Below are 23,774 nucleotides of genomic sequence, written 5' to 3'. Positions count from 1 at the left end.
CTTAGTTATGACGCTCCAAAATGGCCCCCATGATTCAGCGGGGCGTCATCGATTCCCGGGCTGCTCTGTCCCGCGCGCGCGTATGACGAATGCTCAGCCGAGGGCCGCGGGCATCGCGCGACCGCCAACCCAGCGCGGAATGTTCCGGTAACAAGGCCCACTCAGCCGCAGTCGGAGCAGAGCAGCCTTCTTTTGATTGGTCGAAAATAAGTGAATGATTGACAGGTCCATTGTCAGGCCCATGGAACGTCGCCGATCGTACGCTAGTGCTGCTGAGCAAGTCTGTACTGCATTCCCGAAATGAGACTTTAACGTGGCAGTGCACGTTTTAACACTTTTTAAAGCCATAAAGCAGTTTTTTTTTTTTAAGTGTGAATCCAACCTGAACGTAACGCTAATGCTATGACAGGAATTTCTGAGGTGTGAGATCTCAAAGCTTTCCTGTCAGCGGACGCAGTCATGCGATCTGAAGCTCTTGATTTGGCAAATTGGAGAGAGGGCGCTCATCTTTGAAATCGCTCGATAAACGATCTGCAGGTGGGGGGGGAGGGGGCAGTTTTCCTGTGGTGAGGGGTTGGGAGGGTGGGGGAGGTGGGGGCAGTGTTTCTGGGGGGGGGGGGGCAGTGTACTTGTGGTGAGTTGGGGGGCTCTGTTCCTGTGGCACGGGGAGGGGGCAGTGTACCTCTGGCAGGGAGACCCATCTGAGCCACAGAGTAACAGTCTGAGGCCCTGACACTTACAGCATCTTCACCCTGCTCTTTAACAGCCATCCCTGGAGAGAGGGAGGGAGAGGGAGGGAGGGGATGGGGGGAGAGGGACTCGTGGGTATAAGAGCGGAATTAGAAACGTACAATAAGAGAAGTGCTGCTGTCAATCAACGGCCACCACCACAGTCCCGCCTTCCCCCGGGAATCAGGAGCAATAAGACCGGCCCTCGCCTGCCAGCTGCCTGCTGCTCAACTCTGTACTGTACTTTCAGATGTGTGGGACAGGGTGTGTGTGTGTGTGTGTGTGTGTGTGTGTGTGAGAGAGAGAGTGTGTGGGACAGGGTGTGTGTGTGTGAGAGAGTGTGTCTCTGTGTGAGTGTGTGAGTGAGTGAGTGAGACTGTGAGTTTGAGTGTGTATGTGAGTGTGTGTGTGAGTGAGAGGGTCTGTGTGAGACTGTGAGTTTGAGTGTGTGTGTGAGTGTCAGTGAGCTGCAGTCTCATGGATTCGGGGTGAAAAGTGAGGAGCTGTACTGTAGCAGGCAGAGGGGCAGTACTGTACTGTAGCAGGCAGAGGGGCAGTCCTGTACTGTATTGTACTGTATCAGGCAGAGGGGCAGTCCTGTACTGTACTGTAGAAGGCAGAAGAGCAATACTGTACTGTCTGCTATCAGATTCTTCTGCCTTACTGTATTTCACCTTGAGCTGGAATATGACGTACAGCCGTGCACACTCCCTCTGTCTAATACTGATATACGCTGTAACACACACACACACACACATGCACACACACACACACACACAGGCACATGCACGTACACACAGACACACACACACGCGCATGCACACATACACAGTCTATGCACACACACTGCACAGTGCGCACTGTGACCAGACCAGCAGAGCCTATAAAGCATACTTTAAGATCAAAGAAAAATAATCTGTCGGCAATGTGAGTTACAGCCAGGCATAAAATGCTCACAGGGCCTGTTTGATGTGCTCGCACCAAATCTAAATCACCTGCTTATTTCAACAGAGCTCTTTCAAATGAACCGCCTTCCTTTGTGTGTGTGTGTGTGTGCGTGTGTGTGTGTAAAACAGATTCCCTTTATAAAAATGCCTTGGTGTGCCATTAGTACCTTATAAAAAGAGGATTAATATTTAGCTTGTACTTTCACATTTTAAAAGGGCACTTTGATGGATAATGTTGCCTTGTTTTCAGCTTGTTTACAGCCTAACACCCCAAAGAACTGTGTGTAGTGAACTTGCAAAAGAGGCCTATCACTGCAGACTGACTCACACATCCACAGCTCATTGGCACACACCACTTATGCCGCTGCAGTGTGTCACTGCTACACGCCACTGCAAACTCACTGTGACATCACTGCAGCCTGTCGCTGCAAACTCACTGTGACATCACTGCAGTCTGTCGCTGCAAACTCACTGTGACATCACTGCAGTCTGTCGCTGCAAACTCACTGTGACATCACTGCAGTCTGTCACTGCAAACTCACTGTGACATCACTGCAGTCTGTCACTGCAAACTCACTGTGACATCACTGCAGTCTGTCGCTGAAAACTCGCTGTGACATCACTGCAGTCTGTCACTGCAAACTCACTGTGACATCACTGCAAATTTACTGCCAGGTGTCACTGCCACAGAGTGTGTAATTAATTCTGTTTCCATCTGACTGAAGGATACTGCGTGTATGACCCGCATGTCTGACCCGTGACAACCAACCCCCTGTTCCTGGAGATCTATTTATCCTGTAGGTTTTCATTTCAACCCTAATTTGGCACGTCTGACTCTACTGATTAGCAGCTCAACACAAATGTGGAGTGAGGTATGCTTTGTTATGTATATAATGACATGTTGAAAACTCTCCAGCTTTTCAGTGTGTGTGTGCCTTTGTTTAACACATTAAATATTCTCTCTGCTCTCTCGGTCATTTGAAAGCGGTGAAGGTCGCTTGATCTGATGTCAGTATTTAAGCCTTCTGATTAAAGTAATATCCATCATCACGCAATTATGCAAATCTCAGATGAATTAGTCATTTGGGCTTAGTTGCTCATAAATATAGTCAAGAGTGAGACGTCTTAATGTGCTCGTTGAATAATAAGCCTGTAGTAGTTTCTGTTCTGATCAAAGGGGACTTGGGCAGAACGGACACTATCCTTACCTGCTGATGAAGGCGAGAGCTTGGTGTCAGCCTGAAACTGAACCAGAGGAATTCATATCATAGAAAAAAGGAACTCCACCCCAAAATGATCATTTTCAATGTTCTGGATCACCCACACATCTGTATTTCATTGAAAGTGGAGTGATTTGAATTGGTGATGTCATTGGGATATAATTATTCCTCTTATTTAAATGAACGGAGGTGTCTTTTGACTTTGAGAATACTGTGTGTCAGCAACAGTGTATTTTTTTTTTCCTCAGGTCAGAATTGCAGTTCTTGGACGCCTGTTTTAGGTTCATCTGAACTGCAGCCTCCACTAAACTTAATTATTTAATTCTGTTAAATGCAGGGAAAGGGGGAGGAGCTATAGTGGATGGCATCACTGTTTGGAGTGAGGGACTGTATATTTCTTTCTTGAGGGGTAAAGTACAGAGTGACACATTGAGATCAATATATTTATTTTTAAGTGAGGACGTGCAGTAGCGTATTAACTAATGATTTTTTATTTTTTTTAGTTCCGCTATATAGTAAGTCTACAGCAGGTTTCTGGCATGCTGGATGGGGATTGGAAGCAGAGGCATTCTATCAGAGGGTACTGAAGCTTCACTGTGGAATTCTGTCATAAACGGAATTCTACAGTATGGGAGCATATACAGTAATATTTCTCAACAGGAAGTGCTGTGAATCTAGTCTCAGAGAGTAGTGCTCTGCCTCAGTGCATCTCGGCCCTCCCCCTGGAGGTGCCCTGCGCTGTTTGTATTAGATGCTGTTGGGCCTACGGCAGTTTTAACGAACTGAGCTAATTAGCCGTGGGTTCGCCCTCTCCAGCGAGGACACGTCTGTCAGACGGCCGTCAGTCCCAGCCGTCCGTCCGGCGGTTTGTGAATCGGCACGGCGACGGTCCGTGAGGGGCAGGGGGGACCGTTTAACCAGCCTCTCTGCATTCTGTGAACGACTGATCTTCCTCTCGTCCGCCTCCGCCGGGCCGTCACTGTGCATTGCTGAGTATTGGCAGCTGGACAGTCGCTGTGCCGACAGGCGCAGTGCTGGGCGCTGAGAGCCGGGCCGTCGCCATGCCGACGGGCGCAGTGCTGGGCGCTGAAAGCCAGGCCGTCAGCGGGAGGAACGCTGTGATGTCATGTGTGTGACTGTTTGTGACCCTTTACAGAGCTGCTCATCACGGTCCGCCCAGAGTGACCTCATCACTGTCCTGCCACAGTGGCGGAGATAACTGTGGCGCTGTGGGATGGTGTAGTGCACTGACTTCCTGTCTGTAACCTGCAGGTCCTGATGAGATGGTACTGAGACTTTGCGGTCCGCTGACCCGTTTGATACGCTGCAGCATTTGATGGGACTCCGCCCAGTCATACGGATGATGACCCTCACGCTGATGTCACTTTCCCCTCCCTCTCCCACCACAGAGCAAGAAGCACGCCAACAAAGTGCGGCTCTTCTACATGCTCCACCCGGAGGACGGAGGACCGCCCTCCAAGAGACTGAGGCCCGACAACCCGGTACGTCAGCTCTGTGTGACGCTGTGTTATACTGCCTGTACCTGTGTCACCTCTGTAACCACATGACGCTGTGTTATACTGCGTTTACCTGTGTCAGCTCTGTGTTTCGCTGTGTTATACTGCCTTTACCTGTGTCAGCTCTGTGTGATGCTGTGTTATACTGCCTTTATCTGTGTCAGCTCTGTGTGACACTGTGTTATTCTGCCTTTACCTGTGTCAGCTCTGTCACCACATGACGCTGTGTTATACTGCCTTTACCTGTGTCAGCTCTCTTACATGTGTTACACAGTGTTACTGCCTTTACCTGTGTCAGCTCTGTCACCAAGTGACTGTGTTATACTGCCTTTACCTGTGTCAGCTCTGTGTTACGCTGTGTTATACTGCCTTTACCTGTGTCAGCTCTGTCACCACGTGACACTGTGTTATACTGCCTTTACCTGTGTCAGCTCTGTGTGACGCTGTGTTATACTGCCTTACCTGTGCAGTTGTTACTGTTATACTGCCTTTACCTGTGTCAGCTCTGTAACCACGGGACACTGTGTTATACTGCCTTTACCTGTGTCAGCTCTGTGTGACGCTGTGTTATACTGCCTTTACCTGTGTCAGCTCTGTGTGACGCTGTGTTATACTGCCTTTACCTGTGTCAGCTCTGTGTGACGCTGTGTTATACTGCCTTTACCTGTGTCAGCTCTGTGTGACTCTGTGTTATACTGCCTTTACCCGTGTCAGCTCTGTCACCAAGTGTTACGTCATGTTGCTCGCTTTTACCCAAGAGGGTGAATGTGAAACAGTGATTAAGCAGAGTTAATCGGCAGTTGAACGACGCAGAGTTCTTTTTCACACGTTCCTTTGGTTCTGGTCTCGGACCAGGAACTGGTGAGACATTTTCTGGTGAGACATTTAACTTCAGACTGACGCATCTGCGACGTGATGTCCCCGTGATTTTAGACCAGTGGTTTTTAAAAACCACAGACGTGCCACCGGATGCAGTGTGAAGTAGCCTGATCACGCAGGGAGAGGAACGGTATAAGCGCGGCTCAGATTTCCTCCTTTGTGAGCGCGCTCCTTCTCTCCGCTGAAGAGACGTCCTCCATCGTGCTTCTCCTGGGCCGTGCGCGCACTAAGTCATTAATACCTGCTGATGGGAAGACAGCGTGTCAGATGTAAGCAGAGAGGGGAAAAGCAGCTTTGTGACTAAAACAATACGAGCCTGTGAGATTTAATCTCTGGGGGAAAATGTGCCTTTTTGATTCCAGCTGTCATACGGCAGACTGTTCAAGGTAAAGATGGTGGACTGTTAGAGGTAAAGATGGTAAAGATGGTGGACTGTTAGAGGTAAAGATGGTGGACTGTTAGAGGTAAAGATGGTGGACTGTTAGAGGTAAAGATGGTGGACTGTTAGAGGTAAAGATGGCTCTGTCAGGATGAGCCAGGCTCTCCTTGGCCTTCCTCCTTGGTCGGTCCTCTTCATCCACACCTGTTCCCGCTCACACCCTGCACACTACTCACCCACCACACCCCCACCAATAAACCACCTACTTACTGTTGCTCTCTGCTCCCTCCCCTGTAATCACTGACACTGAAGGGTATTAATTGCTCCATGAAAAATGTAGCCGTCGCTAAGAGGTTGTGGTTGCGGTCTCCTCTTCTTGCTGTGGGCTACCCAGAGGCTTATTAGCGCCTGTGGGGGGATGGTGGTGGTGGTGGTGGGGGGGGGGGTGGAGATAAGGCCAGGCTGCGAAGGTCACGCTCCCACAGCGCCCCCCCCCCCAGGGCTGCCTGCCTGCCCACGGCTCCTCTTACTGGGGCTGAAGTCACAGATAACAGGGCCCTGGAGGCCTGGAGCTCAGCAGCCCTGGAGCTCCACACAGCTCCACACTTCCGTGCCATGTGTCCTGCATAGGAATGCCTTGGCAGGGCTGCAGTTAATGCTACACTGGCTAATGTTACTCCGGCTAATGTGATGGCCCTTAAAAGGGTTCTTAGCTCTGCCCCCCTCCCCCCTGAGGCCTGCTCGCTACTGACCCCCCACACCTGCTCATCCAAACCCCCCCCCACCCTCCTACCTGCACACTGCTCACCCTTCATCTGAAACTCAAGGTCTTGTTCCTCCACTGTTCCAAACTCAATTACGCTCCTTATGTCCCGCTCTGAAGCTCGGGCAGACTGTTCCAGACAGGCCCGCTGGAATTCAGACTGTTGTTATGTTGAGTGGCTGGCAGGAAGTTTTCCCGACTCAAACTTCACAGAAGTGACAGCAACTAACCGGAAGCAAGTCGGCTCAGGTTTTCTCAGATTTAAAAAAAAAATAATAATAATAAATACACTTTTTAAAATTCTTTTTAAAAAAACATTTTCATTTCATTTTTTCCCATTCAAACAGTACGATTGAGCCTTTGATACCGAGCTATCGGCCCGGTCGGCGCCTTCCTATCTGAAGCCTGAGGATGGCGGCCATTTTACTTTTCTTCGAGTCGCGCAAATCTGTGGGTCTGCAAATAAACAACAGGAGGCACGCCTCTGCCTCCTCAGTCCTCATCTCCCAACTGCTTATTTTTATCCCTCTGTCATTCTGTTTAGTTTTTTCTTCATTTCCCACCCCTGCCAACCTTTCAGAGAGAGACAGCGACAGAGGAGGAGAGGGAGGTGAACACAAATAATTAAGCCCTCCTGTTGTTAAGAGAAGAGAAAAGCCTGTTGAGCTCTTGTATATTTTTGTTATTAATTTACAAATTAGGTCAGGTGCAAACGAGAAGGGCCATGCGCTGTCAGAATGGCGGGGTGTGTCGTAGTGAAAACCAGAGAGAAAAATTAACGAAGAACATTGATATGACTGATGACGTCCTAACGAAATTGTCAGTTAAAATGTCTTCAGTCCTTCAGATTTCCCTCCTCGCTGTGTGCAGTCCCAGGGAGTTTGCCTCCGTAAGGAAAACGCTTTGGGAGCGATTTGCGGAGTCTTCTTCTCCTCTCCTGAGCCCAAAGATGCTAATTCTGTTTTTAATTGTGCATTCCCCCCCAGTTCCCAGTTCCCTTGTGGGAATACGCCTCTCCCCTATTCCTTCCTGTGCTCAGGTGTGGATTTTTGCTTGAGAGACGTTGGGTAGTGTTACATTAATAAGCCGCGGAATTAGGAAGTTAGCTGTGAGAGGCACAGAAAAAGATCTGAAAACACAAAGGAAGAGAGGAGAGGAGAAGTGGAGGAGGAGAGGAGGATGCTTTGAAGGAGGACAGCATTGTGGCCCTCCTGGGGGGCCGTTGCTCTAGTGACAGATATAAATAGAGTTCTGTGGTGGATTCAGATCCTAACACTCACACACACACACACACACACACCTCACACACTACACACACACACACGCTACATACACACACGCACACGCACGCACGCTACATTACGCACACGCACACACACACACACACACATACACGCACATTACACATACACACACTCACACAGACATGCACGCATGCACCCACACACACACATACACGCACATTACACATACACACACGCACACATGCAGACACGCACACACTCACATACACGTGCACACTACTCGTACACACACACGCACACTACACATACACATACACACACACACACATCCGCACATTTACACACGGACTCATCAGTAGCAAAGCTTTCCTGGTCAGGGCAGGAGTAGCATCGCCTGTCAGGTTTTTAGTTAGTAAGATCTGGGGCGTGCTTTGCTCTAAAATTAATGGTCAGTTAGTGTTTCTGATGAATCACCATCGCGTGTACACAGAACTCCATCTGCAAGCAGGAACGCAAAGCATTTCTGTGGCTGAGCTCCAGTAAGTGATGTATTCCCTAGTCACACTTGTTGGGCTTATGCCCGAAAAGCGGATAGTTGTGCCTGAAAAGCAGATTTTGGTGGTTTATATTTCCATAGTTCATGAATTGCATGTACTTCTGTATGGTTTACACATCCTTAGTTATACTGTGTCCGTAGTAATTATTAGATACTGATGTTGTACTGAACAGCTTTGTGTGTTCTGTAGATTATGTTATTGCATGAGTTCATAGTTTATGCGTGCTTCTGCATGCTAGTGTGTTAAACAGCCTGTGTGTGGGGGGGGAACACTCCATTTTAAACCCTTTATCTCCAGTACAAGCCTGTAGCTAAGCCCCATACTTACCCCAGTAATGACGGTTACAAAAGTTGTGTGAATGTGCTGTAGTTGTACTTCACTGTTCGAGCGGGCTGAACTGAAATATGTCGTCAGGCCTACACTGTTGTGAGAGCAGCGTAGGTAGAGTGTGCAGTGTTGTGTAGCAGACTGAACTGAAATCTCTCGCAGGCCTGCGGTGTAGAGCGTGCAGTTCTGTGAGAGAGCCAGTGCTCCTGAGCCTCGCTTATTAGGAGGACAAATAGCAGCCTATTAAAAAAGGACCATTAGGGACCATGTGGCAGCTGCTGTTTCCACCGCGCTGGTTCCTGCACACCCACAAGGAGAAGCACCAGGGAGCCATGGAAGAAGGGGAAGGTGGCAGTAGAGCAGTGGGTAGGGAACTGGGCTTGGAATCCAGAGGTTGCAGGTTCGATTCCCAAGCAGGACACTGTGAGAAATGTAATGTAACGGAAGACACGATGGATGGGATGATGAGAAACAGAGGAGTCTTTGGCTTTCTAGTGCATGAATGACGATCGTGATTGGCTGATGATTGGATGATTGTGATTGGCCGATGATCGGCTAAATCCTTAAAAGACTGCACTGTGAAATCAACCTGGCTCTGTTGAGTTCAGTCACACCGCCAAGAAACCAATGAAAATAGTTTTCACCTAATGAGACAACTGGCCGCACTGTTAATGGACTACATAGTGAACATTAGGAGGATTTGACATTACATATGAGAAAGTATATTATCTGACACTTCCTGGTGGAGTTATTGTATTAAGTTAATATACTTAACAAATCCTAGCCATACTTGGTTCTTGAAGCAAGCTGGGCTGTCCTTGCATCGATGGTGAATTCTAGCCCAAAGATTAGCTCATAGAATTCAATCATATATATGTTTGATTGGTAAAATGTGGCCAGTTATAAAGTGGTATCATATATACAGTGACAGAGACGAACGCTACCTAAATTCTCCTAAAATTAAGCAGTGTGTGTTTCTGCCGCGATGGAGGTTTGAGGCTGAAGGCACCGCGAGCGATACTTCACTGTGAATATTACTGTTATTTTACACGGCGTTAGTATAATTCATCTGCTCTCATAGCTGGGTTTTTGTTTTGTTCTCCAGAGCCTCTGTGCAAGCTGGCAAAAAATAAATAAATAAATAAAATGTCTAGCTGATTAATAAGTTTTAAAAAAAGTTCCTTCTCTGAGTAGACGCCAGGGGGACGGGGCACACGGGGGAATTTTGGGAGTTATGGTAAATAAAGTGCGGCTTACTCCTGCTGTCAGGGCCGTTACTGTGACCTGTGGCGACGCACAGGGGTGAACTGTGCGCACGTTAGCGGCAATGCTACTCTAGCGCAAAAAAAAAACAAAAAAAAAAACGAAGTAACGATTTAAAAATGGAAACGCGACGGAGGAGTAAGTGTAAAGCGATGCCGGACGGCTGGACGGCGTCAGAGCGCTGTGTTAAATTCATCGCACCGCGCGATCGCGCTTTCACGCTCGCAGCTGCCGGCCCCGGCAATCAGGTGCGACATGCTCAGAGGTAGCCGATTGTCTCAGTCGAGGGCCAGTTCAAACCCCCTGGTGTCGAGTGTCCTTGAGCAAGACACTTAACCTAGCTCTGTGAATGAGCATCACTTGTAAGCGCTTTGGATAAGCCTTTAATGATCCATTTACAGTGCCAGTCTCATCCTTTTATCGCTGCGTGTCACATTTTTGTCGTTTAGCAGATGGTCTTCTTTAGAGTGACACACGCGCAGGATGCGTTTTTGCACGCGGTCCATTTGCATGGCTGGAAATTTTACTGGAGCACTGTGGGATATGTGCCTTCCTTCCTCAGGGCTACAGTGGCAGTGCGTCGGTTGGGAGTCAAACCCGCAAGCGTTGAGTTACCGGGCCAGATCCCTCTACAACAGTCACTCTGTAGAGGTCATTTTGAGATGTGCCCATGGCCTTGTGCTCTCTATTGACGCTCAAACACTGCCACAGCGCATCGACTCCTTAGCACCGTGATAGATGACCAGCTTTTCAGTAGCCTTGAGCAATAGGGCAGCAGGTGGGGGGCGGGGCTACATATCTCCAGCTGGTTCATTTACTGCTGCACCAGCTCGAACCAGGAAGGCCACACCTCAACCTGCATTCCTATTGGCTGCCTTGCTTGTCCATCACAGCGTCAGTCAGATGGCTCTCCACGGTGGGCGTGATGGGTAGCTAGGTAGCTGTGCTGAATGTGAAATAAGACATTTCAAAGAAGGAAAGAAAGAAAGGAAATAAATAAATGTCAAGGGCAGTCTCAAATGGCAGCAGACGTAACTTAATTTGAAAGTTCCTGAGAACTGTCAGTCCTTTATGATTATGCAATAAAAAAAATATTTGTGAAAAGAATGGAGCATTTTTCTGATCTGACAGACCTGAGGAACAAATGAAGGACAAAAAAACATTCCATGGTATTTCGTGGGGATGCTTTTGAGGAAGCTTACGCTCATTATTCTGGACTTTCTTCAGAATTTAGAATGTGAGGGCCTAGAATTGGGTTTTATCTGATATATTACACAGCTGAGATTAAAAAAGAGCAGGAGTTCTAGGATGAGGGTAGAGAACGTCCTGCCCATCTAAATCACACCCTGAATCCCACCCTGAATTCCGCCCTGCAGCCTGAATCCCACCCTGCTCCCTGAATCAAACCCTGAATTCCATCCTACACCCTGAATCTGACCCTGAATCCCACTCTGCACCCTGAATCCCACCGTGAATCACACCCTGCACCCTGAATCCCACCCTGAATTCCGACCTGCAGCCTGAATCTCACCCTGAATTCCGACCTGCAGCCTGAATCTGACCCTGAATCCCATCCTGAATCTCACCCTGCACCCTGAATTCCGACCTGCAGCCTGAATCTCACCCTGCACCCTGAATCACACCCTGAAATCTGCCCTGCAGCCTGAATCACACCCTGAATTCCGACCTGCAGCCTGAATCAAACCCTGAATTCCATCCTACACCCTGAATCCCACCCTGAACCCCGCCCTGGGGGACCCTGCTGCCAGACATGCCCTGTCCTGTAGTACTCCTGCCTGTGGCCACGTTGGCAGAGTAGAGTTTTATCTAGCCATGGTTATCAAAGTGCCCCCTGTGGACTGGTGCTCACAGCGCCCCCTGGTGGGAGTGGATTTTGTTAAATCCCAGCGCCTGTACCATGAAGCATAAAATCCTCACTGTCACCAAACTGGGTCTCCAGAACATTGCGTCCCCCTGGTCATGTTTTGGTGAACGGGAATCTGGAAGGAGTCCTTTGTCTGGCTCCCAGGCGGCTCTTGGCTCAGCCATATTTGCAGTTTGCCTGATTAAATAGCAGGGTTCAGTGCATTCGGTGAAGAAATCTGTACAAAAAAAAGAGCCACTCTGTCTGACACACTGTCCTCCATCAGAGAAGCTTAGCTGTCTAATCGCATGTCTGCATGCATGTGTGTGTGTGTGTGTGTGTGTGTGTGTATAAGTGTGTGAGTGTGTGTGTATGTTCCTGCTGTGTGTGTGTGTGTGTGTGTGAATCCTTTACTGTGTCTGTGTTTAATTTACTTGTTTATCTTTTGGCCACCTGGGGAATCGTGTCTAAACTGAACTTTATCCATTATTAAAAATGTGTGCTATTGGCAGCGATCCACTGGAGTGAATAAATATTTCATATTTCTTGCACGACTTGGGCCCCTTGGGTGTGATAGAGAGAGAGAGAGAGAGAGGGAGGGAGGGAGAGCGAGAGGGAGAGCGAGAGGGAGAGCGAGAGGGGGAGAGAGAGGGGGAGAGAGAGAGAGAGAGAGAACAGTCCCACTACAAGGAGGAATCTCCATCCCTCTGACTGTGCAGTTCCCATAAAACACAGGATGAATTGCATGTCGCGCTTATTCAGCCTGCGTTTCCCTGTGTTGCTCTCAGGCGGCGGGGGGGCCATGAACGCTGCACTTCAGCAAAACTATTCATATTTTATTATTTCAGACCAGTAAAAACCTGACGCTTCCTTATGACACCCTCCCCCCCCCGTCCCCCACCTTGTTAAAATACCAAATGGAGTAAATTAATCTCCATATTTATGAGACGGAGTGTTCATAACGGAAGACAGGAAGATTTAATTACACAGTCAGCTGTGGAGCGCAAGCATGTTGCACATTTTACGCAGGTAACGAGGCAGTAAATTTGCATTAATGCGCTCTGGGGGGGGGTGGTTCTGAGACGCTGTTGTTTTAAGACATCGCTGGACTCAGCCGGACGTTAGAGCATCTTCCTGTCCGGTCTCTCAAACGGAAAACTGTCACAGGAGCTGTCGACAGCCTTTCACAGGAACCCGAACGTCCTCAGATGTGATGCTGGGCTTGTGTGTGATGTGGTTAATTGCTCACTGTCGCCCCCTGCTGTTGCAGGACAGCGATGAAACGGCAGTGGACCAGAATAAGTGCTGCACGCTCTGCAACATGTTCTTCACCTCCGCCATCGTGGCCCAGTCGCATTACCAGGGCAAGACCCACGCCAAGCGGGTGCGGCTGGTACTGGGGGAAACGCCAAGCGTGCCCACTCCAACAGGTACGCCCCAGTGCCCACTGACACGGGTACACCCTAAAGCCACTCCCACTCCCCACTGATGCATCCCAGTGCCACGCCCACTTGTGCAGGTATGCCCGGAGCCACACCCACTCCCACAGGTGTATCCCAGAACCACGTCCATTCTTCCAGTTATGGCATAGAGAGGGACCCACAAGGACAAAAATATGTAAGAGCACCTGTAATGCTTTTACATCCCTAACTGATCAAGAAACAAGCCAGGCACAAACAAGCATACACAGGTGGTCTCAGGGCCAGGTTTGAGAATCCTGCTTCATTAGGTGAGTTAGGGCACATTTTCTGTAAGTTGTATGTCACAGGAAAGGTTGATTTTTGGGAAAAAACTACTGCTGTAGTGTGTATGTGGTGATGTAGAGCACTCTACACAGACTGTAGAATTAACTTTAAAACTCACTTGACCTTTAAAATGAACCATGGACTGCTTCAGGGATGGTCGGAAAAACAGGTTTGAATTGTTTTTCCATTTCAAAAGGTGCTTCCCGTAGTTTAAATAAATGGTGTACCATAAAAATGATATAACAGAATTTCAGTGCATTTCGCAGCAGTGGACTGAATTTTTAAAACTTAACATTTGACAGCAATGCTTGCCCTGTAAAGCGTCTACATCATGAATCTGAAATGTAGGCTCACGGTTAAAGAGCAACTTCCCCCAAATATAATGCTATGTTACGTCTCACTTTCAGAATAGTTGATGTGACCTGTATTTCATGTGTCAAAACCGAGTCTGTTTGAAGCGATGATGTCATTGGAATACAACACTTCTACTTCTGTTATCATCTGCATCAGTGGCCCCCCAGCCCTCCTCCCATTGGTCTGCAGGGTCTGCCGAATTCCGTCATCGCTCAGCACTTAATTTGGCCGTTAAAGCAGCTGATTACTCCGTTAATTCACACCAACTGTCTGAATCTGTAAATGGCTTTTTAAGGTGAAAACAAAAACCAGACACAGACCCGGCAACCCACCAGGATCGGGGCTGAGACCTGCTGGGTTTGACTGAGAGGAGATGCTTTTCAGTTGGAGAACGTTGTATAATAGAAAATAAACAGTCAATTATTTTCTGAAGTTACAATAATAATAATATTTAAAACATAAGTGAAGGTCAGAGTCTTGTTCTAGTTTCAAATTTTCTGAATCCACCTGGCTTACTTTAAGTCCTACTGAGTATTAACGGATTTAAAAGTATTAATGGATCAGCTGGATGGGTGCCTAAACTTTTGCACATGCCACATTTACTGTTAAAAAAACTGCTAAATTCAGCAAATAAATAGTAATTGTGCATTAAAATTTGAAATATGTCATTCGTAATGCATTTTGACCAGCAGTGCCCAAAAGTTTGCATACCACTGTATTAAATGCTTATTTTTGGCTGGAGATTGTCTTTAATTGCAAAAATGCAAAACATGGTCTGTTATAGATCTTCCCGTGCTGCCTGGCTTCCTTTAATGCCCGCAGGACAGTATCTGTATTAGGTAGACCAAACAGAGCTTTGTAAATGAAGACATACAGATTTTTGCAAACCTGCAGTTCGCCAAGGAAAACCACCCCAACTTATCATAGGGAAGGCAGTGATGAGTAAGAGGTTCACGAGCGGTAATAAATCTTACGGTGCCGAGATAGAGGGTCAGGCATGTAGGGATGACTCTGCAGCTCTCCTTCCAGTGTACAGTGGAATAATGCACCCAGACTCAACGTTCAGCCCTTCTCTGAAAGTAAACGCAGTCTCAATGTTCAGCCACATCTCTCAAAGTACACCCAATCTCAATGTTCAGCCATACTCTGAAAGTTGACCCAGTCTCAATGTTCAGTCACCTCTACGAAAGTACACCCAGTCTCAATGTTCAGTCACCTCTCCGAAAGTACACCCAGTCTCAATGTTCAGCCACATCTCTCAAAGTACACCCAGTCTCAATGTTCAGCCACATCTCTCAAAGTACACCCAGTCTCAATGTTCAGTCACCTCTCCGAAAATACACCCAGTCTGAATGTTCAGCTACACTCTGAAAGTACACCCAGTCTCAATGTTCAGCTACACTCTGAATGTACACCCAGTCTCAATGTTCAGCTACACTCCGAAAGTACACCCAGTCTCAATGTTCAGCTACACTCCGAAAGTACACCCAGTCTCAATGTTCAGCTACACTCTGAAAGTACACAGCCTCAAGTTCAGCACCTCGAAGTACACCAGTCCAATGTTCAGCTACACTCCGAAAGTACACCCAGTCTCAATGTTCAGCTACACTCTGAAAGTACACCCAGCCTCAACGTTCAGTGACTCTCTGGGCTGTCAACTGAATGCTGAATTCACTGTACAGTATCGTAGGCTGTTGCTAACACTCTCCATGTGCAAGCACCAAGGGCACTTTACAAGAACGTTTAATTAGTATTCAAATGAGAACAAGTTAAAAGACCAAACTAAGAGTAATTGGAATGCGTGAACAGGTAGGTCTTAAGTCTCGCACCTCTTGCTTGGCTTAGGATTGAGCTCCTGAGGCGTGTTGTGGAAAGGCTAAAAGCTTTTCCTCACTCTGTTTTTAAGTGACTGTATTTATTTCCCATTGTGAGTTCAGTGGGATAAAGGAGCCTTATTCTGTAGGTGTGTAAATTGCCTTTGTTGAAGTAATGGAGGGGTTTAATGAACAGGTTTAATGGGGACTTTGGGAAGCTGAAGACTCGTTCTCAGTAGAAAGGTGCAAGGTGCCTTTTATGCCAAAGTGCATTTGTATCCCTGTGTCCTCACAATACAGATAAAGACGGAGCACCGTCCGCTCCTCTCTGGTTTATATACTGTCGCCATTACCACTGCACACAGGGGCATTACCACTGCACACAGGGGCATTACCGCTGCACACAGGGGCATTACCACTGCACACAGGGGCATTACCACTGCACACAGGGGCATTACTGCTACACACAGGAGCATTACCGCTACACACAGGAGCATTACCGCTACACACAGGGGCATTACCACTGCACGCTGGGAGCATTACCACTACACGCTGGAGCATTACCACTGCACACAGGAGCATTACCACTGCACACAGGAGCATTACCGCTGCACACAGGAGCATTACCACTGCACACAGGAGCATTACCACTACACACAGGGGCATTACCACTGCACACAGGGGCATTACCACTGCACACAGGGGCATTACCGCTGCACACAGGAGCATTACCGCTACACACAGTCCGCTTTGTTTTTGCATTACTCCTGGGGAGGTGTTTTGCGGGCGTCCCCTGGGGCGAGGGAACATTGACTCCCTCTAGGCTGGTGGCAGGGTAGTGTATTGCAATTTAAAAGAACATGAGAATTTTGCAAAGGATTAGGACCTGTCCAATGTGTAATTCCATCCTCGCGCCCAATGCATGCTGCGATAGGCTCTAGTGTTTTAACTCAGTGTGGTGGAAAATCAAACAGAAATTCTTAGCTGACGTGCACAGGTTAGCTGTATACCTGTTACCTGCGGGGATGATCAAAGCGTTCTCCCGGCTTCTAACTTCCGCTCTGATTTCTCCTGGACGAGGGCAGTCAGAGAAGCAGTGTCAGGAGGGATTCAGTCTCTTTACATTTATCCTGAGCGACTTACACAACTTTTACATAGCATTTACATAGCTCACACTCATAGATCTCATAGATCTCAGTCTCATCTCTCAGCCTGTCTCCACCCACACCGCCCTCACACTAAGACATTTACTTCCAAATAATTGTGCACGCGTCACATAAAGAATGTCTCTCTTCCACAGAGCTATCAGAGCTGCACAACTTCAGTTTTTGATCGCCTTCAACTCTGTGTCCCTGTCTTTCTCTCCGTTTCTCTCACCCTTCTCACTCTTTCCTATCTTTCTCTTGCCTTTTTATCTCTCTCCCTCTATCTTCTTTTCTTAGCTGTCTCTCTCTCATCTCTCTTGCTCGCTTGTTCTCTCTCTCTGTCTCTCTCTCTCTCCCTGTGTAACTCTCTGACTCAATCAGACCTCCTGTTGTTTTCCAGAACAAAAATTAATCTCTTAATATTCAGGTAATGCTTTTTGCTCTCATGGAAATTAAAGTAAGTGGAGCACTTCCAGGCATGTGCTCTGAAAGGCCTGTGCTCGGTACTATCCATGCCGGTGCCTATAAATACACACCGTTAATAACCAAACGGAGAGTAGAGGGGAGAGTGTGTGTGACAGTGTGTGCAGGTGAGCAGGTGACCTTAGGCATGGCGGAGGTTCCATTAGAGCTGAGCTCACATCACAGGAAAACAAGCCAAGGGTCACGTCTGACCACAGGAGGGCGTGGCATGCCCCAGATCCCAGAACATAACCCAATGCACTGCCCCAGATCCCAGAACATAACCCAATGCACTGCCCCAGATCCCAGAACATAACCCAATGCACTGCCCCAGAACCCAGAACATAACCCAATGCACTGCCCCAGAACCCAGCATACAACCCAACACACTGCCCCAGAACCCAGGAGACAACCCAATGCACTGCCCCAGAACCCATTGTATTAACCCAACGCACTGCCGCAGAACCCAACAGACAGCCCAACGCACTGCTGCAGAACCCAGCAAACAACCCAGAACCCAGCAGCACGCACAGCAAAGTGCCCTCGAAACAGAAGGATCACACCAGCTCCTACAGCACTGGGCTTTGGCAGATGGTCAGATTCAATTGAGTTTTATTTGTGTAGCGCTTTTTTTTTATTTATTTTTTTACAAAGGACATTGTCACACTGCAGCTTTGCAGAGATCCAGGCCTGAACCCCCCCAGGAGCAGGCCTGGGGCGACAGTGCCAAGGAACAGTTATAGAATGAAGAAAACCTGGCCCAGAGGGGCAGTCCATCTGCCACCGGCTGGCACCGGTTAATTGAAAAAGGCTGATTACGTAATTTGCAGAACTAAGAAAAGGACAGTCTATAAATGTCAGTGGACCCGGGCAAGGATGAGTCTGGCCGTGGGGGGAGACAGGCTGGTGGGCCAACGGCTGCTATAGCCCTGCCCGGGGTAGGGGGGGCACTGGGGGGGGGGGGCAGGAGCAGCGCTGGCAGTGCCAGGAGGGGGGTGCTTGTCAGGCTTATGGCTTCAGCTCCAGCAGGTGCCCAAATCATGGAGATGGGCAAAGAAACATAATCATTAGCTTTTACTGCACACCCTCATTTTTAAGAACCCTGATGTTAGTGTATTTGTGCATTTGTGTCTGTGGTGCAGTTTTACAGGAGTCAAGGCTGTTATTCATGTGCTTGCTGAGACCAATCTGTCTTTTTTTTTTCTTTTCTTCTGCCCCGTGTAGATTCATCCCCGAGTACACCACAGCCTACGGACCTGGTACCGCCCCCTCCCCTGCCCCTGCCCCCGCCCCCTCTGTGGCCCCTGGCCAATAACGGCGAGGCGGGGAAGTACTGCTGCCTGTGTGGGGCCTGGTTCAACAACCCCCTGATGGCCCAGCAGCACTACGAGGGCAAGAAGCACAAGAGGAACGCGGCGCGGGCGCGCCTGCTGGAGCAGCTCGCAGGCAGCCTGGACACCCCTGAGGGCACAGGTCAGTGCCAGGTCATAGGTCACCATGGGGTCATGGGTCAGGAACAGGTCATAGGTCAGTATCAGGTGGACCCTGGGAAGAATAGCTGCTGCTTCTGCTGGAGCTAAATGAGATCATGACCAGGTCATAGGTCACCATGAGGTCATAGGTCAGGAAAAGGTCATAGGTCATACACTAAGTCAGGAACAGGTAAGTATAGCTGCTGCTTCTGCTGGAGTTAATGGGGATCCTTATAAATGAACTGAGGTCAGGACAAGGTCATAGGTCAGTATGAGTTCAGGACAAGGTCATGGGTAAGTATGAATTCAGGACAAGGTCATGGGTAAGTTTGCGGTCAGGACCAGATTATAGGTCAGTATGAGGTCTGGACCAGGCCATAGGTCAGTATGTGGTCCGGACCAGGAAATAGCACTGGACAGATAAGCACCAGGTCATAGCGTAGTTGAAGGTGACAGGTCAGGGCTAGGTCATTGATCAATGTCAGGGCACAGGTCCTAATAAAGGGTAGGACAGAGTCTTATGGTCCGTACAAGGGCACAGAACTGTACGAAATCACAGGTCAGTACCAGGAAATAGGTTAATATCAGTTCATCAGTCAGATCAATGGTCAGTACAATTCCAGTTTTATGGATCTTATGAAAATTTTGGACCAAGGATAATACTGTGGAAATGGACATTTTTATACTGTCCTAATATGGCACCACATATTCCTGTTACAAAATGTAGACTCCTGTAGTTAAGAAACAGAAATAGTTAAAGGAATGTAGGTGAAGATCTAGTAGGTGAGTATATGTGATAACCCTGAAAATGTGTGGTTGGCATCTTGGCCATGAAACCAGAATCCCAAGTCAGGCACTGACACGTCAGCCTCAGACAAGCTGAAGTTATTTTCTCTATAGTGCACTTAACAAAGGAAATTTCACAATATATCTTGTGGAAACAATGTCAGTTATACCAGACGCAACTTCAGGGAGACAAAAGGTGCTGTTAGCAACAGGACATAAATCTATTTAAGTGGCAAAGACACAATCAAACCAAGACTGATCTAAGAGAATGGGCCACTCTGAAGGAGACCCTTAGCGTAATATATAGTTAGGTATCTTAGGCTATTTGTTCTTGGGAACAATAAAACTTCACATGTCAATGATGGGGGAAAAAAACAACACTTCCTTTTGACCCAGTAATACCAACCAATCCTCTACGTACCCCTCTCACCTCCCTCTACCAACCCTCTCGTCGCCTCCCTCGACCTACCCCCTCCTCTACCTACCCCCTCCGTCCCCTTCCTCTACCTACCCCAGTCCCCCCCCCCCCCCCCAGACCCTCTCTCTACCTACTCCACCCCCCTCTTCCCCTCCCTCTGCTGTTTTGTCATTTGTAAATTATTACCGAAGTCTGGCTTTGAGAAGTGGCCTGTTAGGCTATGATAAGCCACAGTCATTCAGTGGTAAGCAGTCATATTGTAATGCTTAATGTAATGGATGTCATTTCACACTATCGAGATCTGAACAAAACAATATCATACATTATTAAGAACAACACCAACTGCTAATGGGAATGCTTTAATATTGATTCTCAATGACCTTACCTCCTGAATGCTGTAAAATATTTACATTTGCGAATAATATTGGGTTTCCTTCGCAGTTAGTATAAAATTAGCTATTTTTTAAATCTGGCACAAAATTGCACCTACTTCATCCAAAGCTATTACAACAGAGTTCTGAATTTAGCGCACAGGAGCATGTTTTTTTATTTATTCATTATTTTACCAGGAAGCACCCACTGAGATTTACTGTCTCTTTTTCAATGGAGAGCTGACATATGCAGTTACAGAAATACAATTAGTTTCTGATCTGAGATCGGTTGCAAAAAGGCATCTGTTTTCTACACACTTTTACAGTTTACTCATTACATGACTGACACTCAGATGGCAAAGCAGTGACCTAACACGCTGCATTATTGGAGTAAAATGTGACTCTGTTTGCCCAGAAGAATGCTGTGTGTTCAGTGGAAGTAGCGTTCAAACTTAGCTGCAGCTGACAGCCATTCCTGTGGGCGTTCTGTAAGGATTTAAAGTCAATATTGTGAAATGTAAGAAATGATTTGTGTGGTGAACCTGAACTGAATGTTAAGAGAAATGACTGAATCTCAATTACTTGGTAAGTTCGTAGTGTCTTTGCTACAGATGCGTGTGTGTGCGTGGGTGTGTGCGTGTGTGTGCGTGTGTGTGTGTATAGGCTTGCAGGTATGTGTGTGTGTGTGTGTATGTATGGTGTATTTCTAGTGGAATTCACTGCATATGCACATGTATTAAAGTATTTAATTTGTACTCTGATTATCTGTAGGTCCATATGTCTGTCTGTACCCACATAACTGACAGATTGTCTGTGACTGCGCTGTGTCAGTAGCCTTAATGCTGGCTGCTCTGACTCTGAGGCAGGCTGTTGAGCAGCCTGTGCATTCAGATGGGCTGCCTCCACTCTGGAGCTCACACAGCATCTACCGTTCAGCACGCACTCACACGCATACACACACACGCTCTCTCACACACACACACACACACACACACTCTCACACACACACACGCTCTCACACACACACACACACTCACCCACACACACACTCACACACACACACACACACACACACACGCTCTCACATACACACACACACACACACGCTCACACACACGCTCTACAACACACACACACACACACACACACACCCTCCTCTCACACACACACACACACCTCTCAACACACACACACACACACGTTCCACCACACACACACCCCCACACGCTCCATACACACACAACACACACCTCCTCTCACACACACATACTATATCCCTGCTCTAATTCAGAGCCTTGGCGTGAGTTATGGGGCCGTGTGCTCTTTTCCGATTCAGCTTTTTGGCAGATGTTCCATCGTGAGTCAGTGCATGTTCGCGCACGCGGCATCGCTTTTGTCAAAGGCGATCGTAGCCTCTCCTGCCCTGCGTGGGGGGAATTAATGAGCCCGCTGCCTGCCATGCCCAAACCTGCACACAATAGGCCCGATCTGGTCTTTTTGTGGCCCCCTCCTGTACATGCTACTGTTAGCGGTGTTTACATATTATAATCATTACTCTTTCCATTTGTTATTTTAACTGGAACATATCTGTAGTACTATGAAGAAAAAAAACGCTCTCTGCTGTCCTTTCTTTACATTTCCTTACGATTGCTGTGCACAGAAGTTTGAGCGCATCGTCTTCCAGGGCTCGAGTGAAGCGGTTCACTCGGTCCTCCTCGCACGCCCGCTCGCTGCTCTCTCACCTGCCCCCCCACCCCCACCCACCCCCCCGCACCCCCGCCAAACCCCCGCCCAGGCTTCGCCCAAATTTCGCCACGTTTTAATTTTAAGGGGATTAAAGCGACGGCGGATGTCGCGGCGGATCAGATTATCGTCGTCGGCGACGACGACGGTGGCGCCGCAGTTGCCGAGGGGCCTGGAACGCCGAATCGCTTGCGAGAGAGAGAGAGCGGCTTATTAAAACGCCCGGGCGATCTCGTGCGGATACGCCGGAGCGTGCCCCCCCCCCCACCCCCCCGCTCTGTTACTCCACCACGCAGCTGTCTCTCCGTTGGCTTTTTGGACTCGGCTCGCGGAAGAGACAGGAACGGTTTTAATTAATGCACGCCTGCTAGTGGAAGGAGAACCCAGGTAGCCTAATTACATAAAGAGCTCGTGCTGTCTCCAGCACGCCAAGGTTTCTCACAGGCAGATTCATTGTGTTATTTTTTTTCCACATCAAACACGTTGGCATCTCACTGTATTATTCATTCACTTGGAAGGGATGCGGTCTGAAAAAAATGTTACTACTTACCTACTGCCAACATTCAACACACAAGCCTGCATCTTAAGTTGAATAAGGGGTTAAGCATGCCCCTTGGCACTGTTTGGGCAATAATGAAAAAGAATGGAATGGTTGCAAAGTTGCCAAGGAGACGGCACTAGTGCATATTGACCTCATGCATGGTGAGGAAGATGATGAGGGAGATAAAGAAGAACCCAAGCCTCAAATTCAACCATTAAAATGCCATCTCAATACTGACAGTATCTTTGGAAGGGTTGCAAAAAATAAATATTTTACTGAGAGCACATTCAAAGCCAGCAAAGTTTTTTACTTCTATGCAGGGGCCACTTGGAATCAGCAGTTCAGCGAAAGTGGTTGAAATGCTGAACGGAGTGGATGTGTTGGGTAATTTTAGACCTGTAGAGGTTTTCCTTTGAGCTGCATGGTGGTGGAGATATGATGACTGTAGCAGTTTGATATCACTTCATATTAATTATGTGGTCAACAGCTCTCATCTTCTTCTTCATCATCTTCTTCTTCCCCGAGAGACTGTTGAACTAAGCTGCCAAGTTTAAAGATAACATTCTTTCAATCACTCTGTATAAACATGTGTAACTATTTTTTCAGTTTTTCAAGGTGGCTCCATTGGGCCTTCGATTCATTCAGATTTTCAATCGTTTTTATTCCTGTTTTGGACGTAATCAAGTGCAGACTAGCGTCTAAAAATATGTGCTGTCATGCCTGCCAGATGTCACGGGTACAGACAAAATGCTGGATGCCCATCGACCGGTGCAGTCCCAAAGCACAATGATACCCTGCCAACCGCCACCACCAGCCCCCCCCCCCCTCCCCCCGCCCCCTCCCTGCACTTCTCAGTCTCTCAGAGATTTCCTCCCTGTTTCCTCCCTTCACTCTGTGGCCAAAGCCTTTTTTCTTCTTCACTTCCATCTATTTCTGTAGCCCCTTGCAAACCCTTTAATTAGCCGCGTCTGCTCCCTCCGTTCACCGGATATTGGCACTGTTCACTGTCGCCCCCTGGAGGCCTGACTCAGATGGACGACGGGACCTAAAATTAAACCGCAAATCTGTACCAGTAATTTAAGACAGATCTTTTTTTTTTTTTTTTTTTTTTAAAGCAAATGGCATCTATTAGTGGCCTTTCCCTCATGTTCTCGGTCTGATGTGATCTAGTGTCTTGGAAATTAATATTTTATGGTAAAGAAAGATATATAGATACATTTAGCTGAATTTTAGC

At 47.9% G+C, this 23,774-nt stretch overlaps 1 protein-coding gene across 1 annotated transcript in view; it reads left to right on the top strand.

The window, feature by feature from the left end:
* Positions 1 to 23,774, top strand: part of LOC135245195 (zinc finger matrin-type protein 4-like) — a 43,444-nt gene that overhangs the window by 6,493 nt on the left and 13,177 nt on the right. Inside the window, exons 3-5 of the mRNA XM_064318115.1 lie at positions 4,306 to 4,398; positions 12,960 to 13,119; positions 18,434 to 18,682. Coding sequence (XP_064174185.1) covers positions 4,306 to 4,398; positions 12,960 to 13,119; positions 18,434 to 18,682 — 502 coding nt within the window. The remainder of the gene's footprint in view (positions 1 to 4,305; positions 4,399 to 12,959; positions 13,120 to 18,433; positions 18,683 to 23,774) is intronic.

This window comes from Anguilla rostrata, chromosome 18, assembly GCF_018555375.3.
Source record: "Anguilla rostrata isolate EN2019 chromosome 18, ASM1855537v3, whole genome shotgun sequence".
Lineage (NCBI taxonomy): Eukaryota > Metazoa > Chordata > Actinopteri > Anguilliformes > Anguillidae > Anguilla > Anguilla rostrata.
This window is presented reverse-complemented; position numbering and strand designations above follow the sequence as displayed.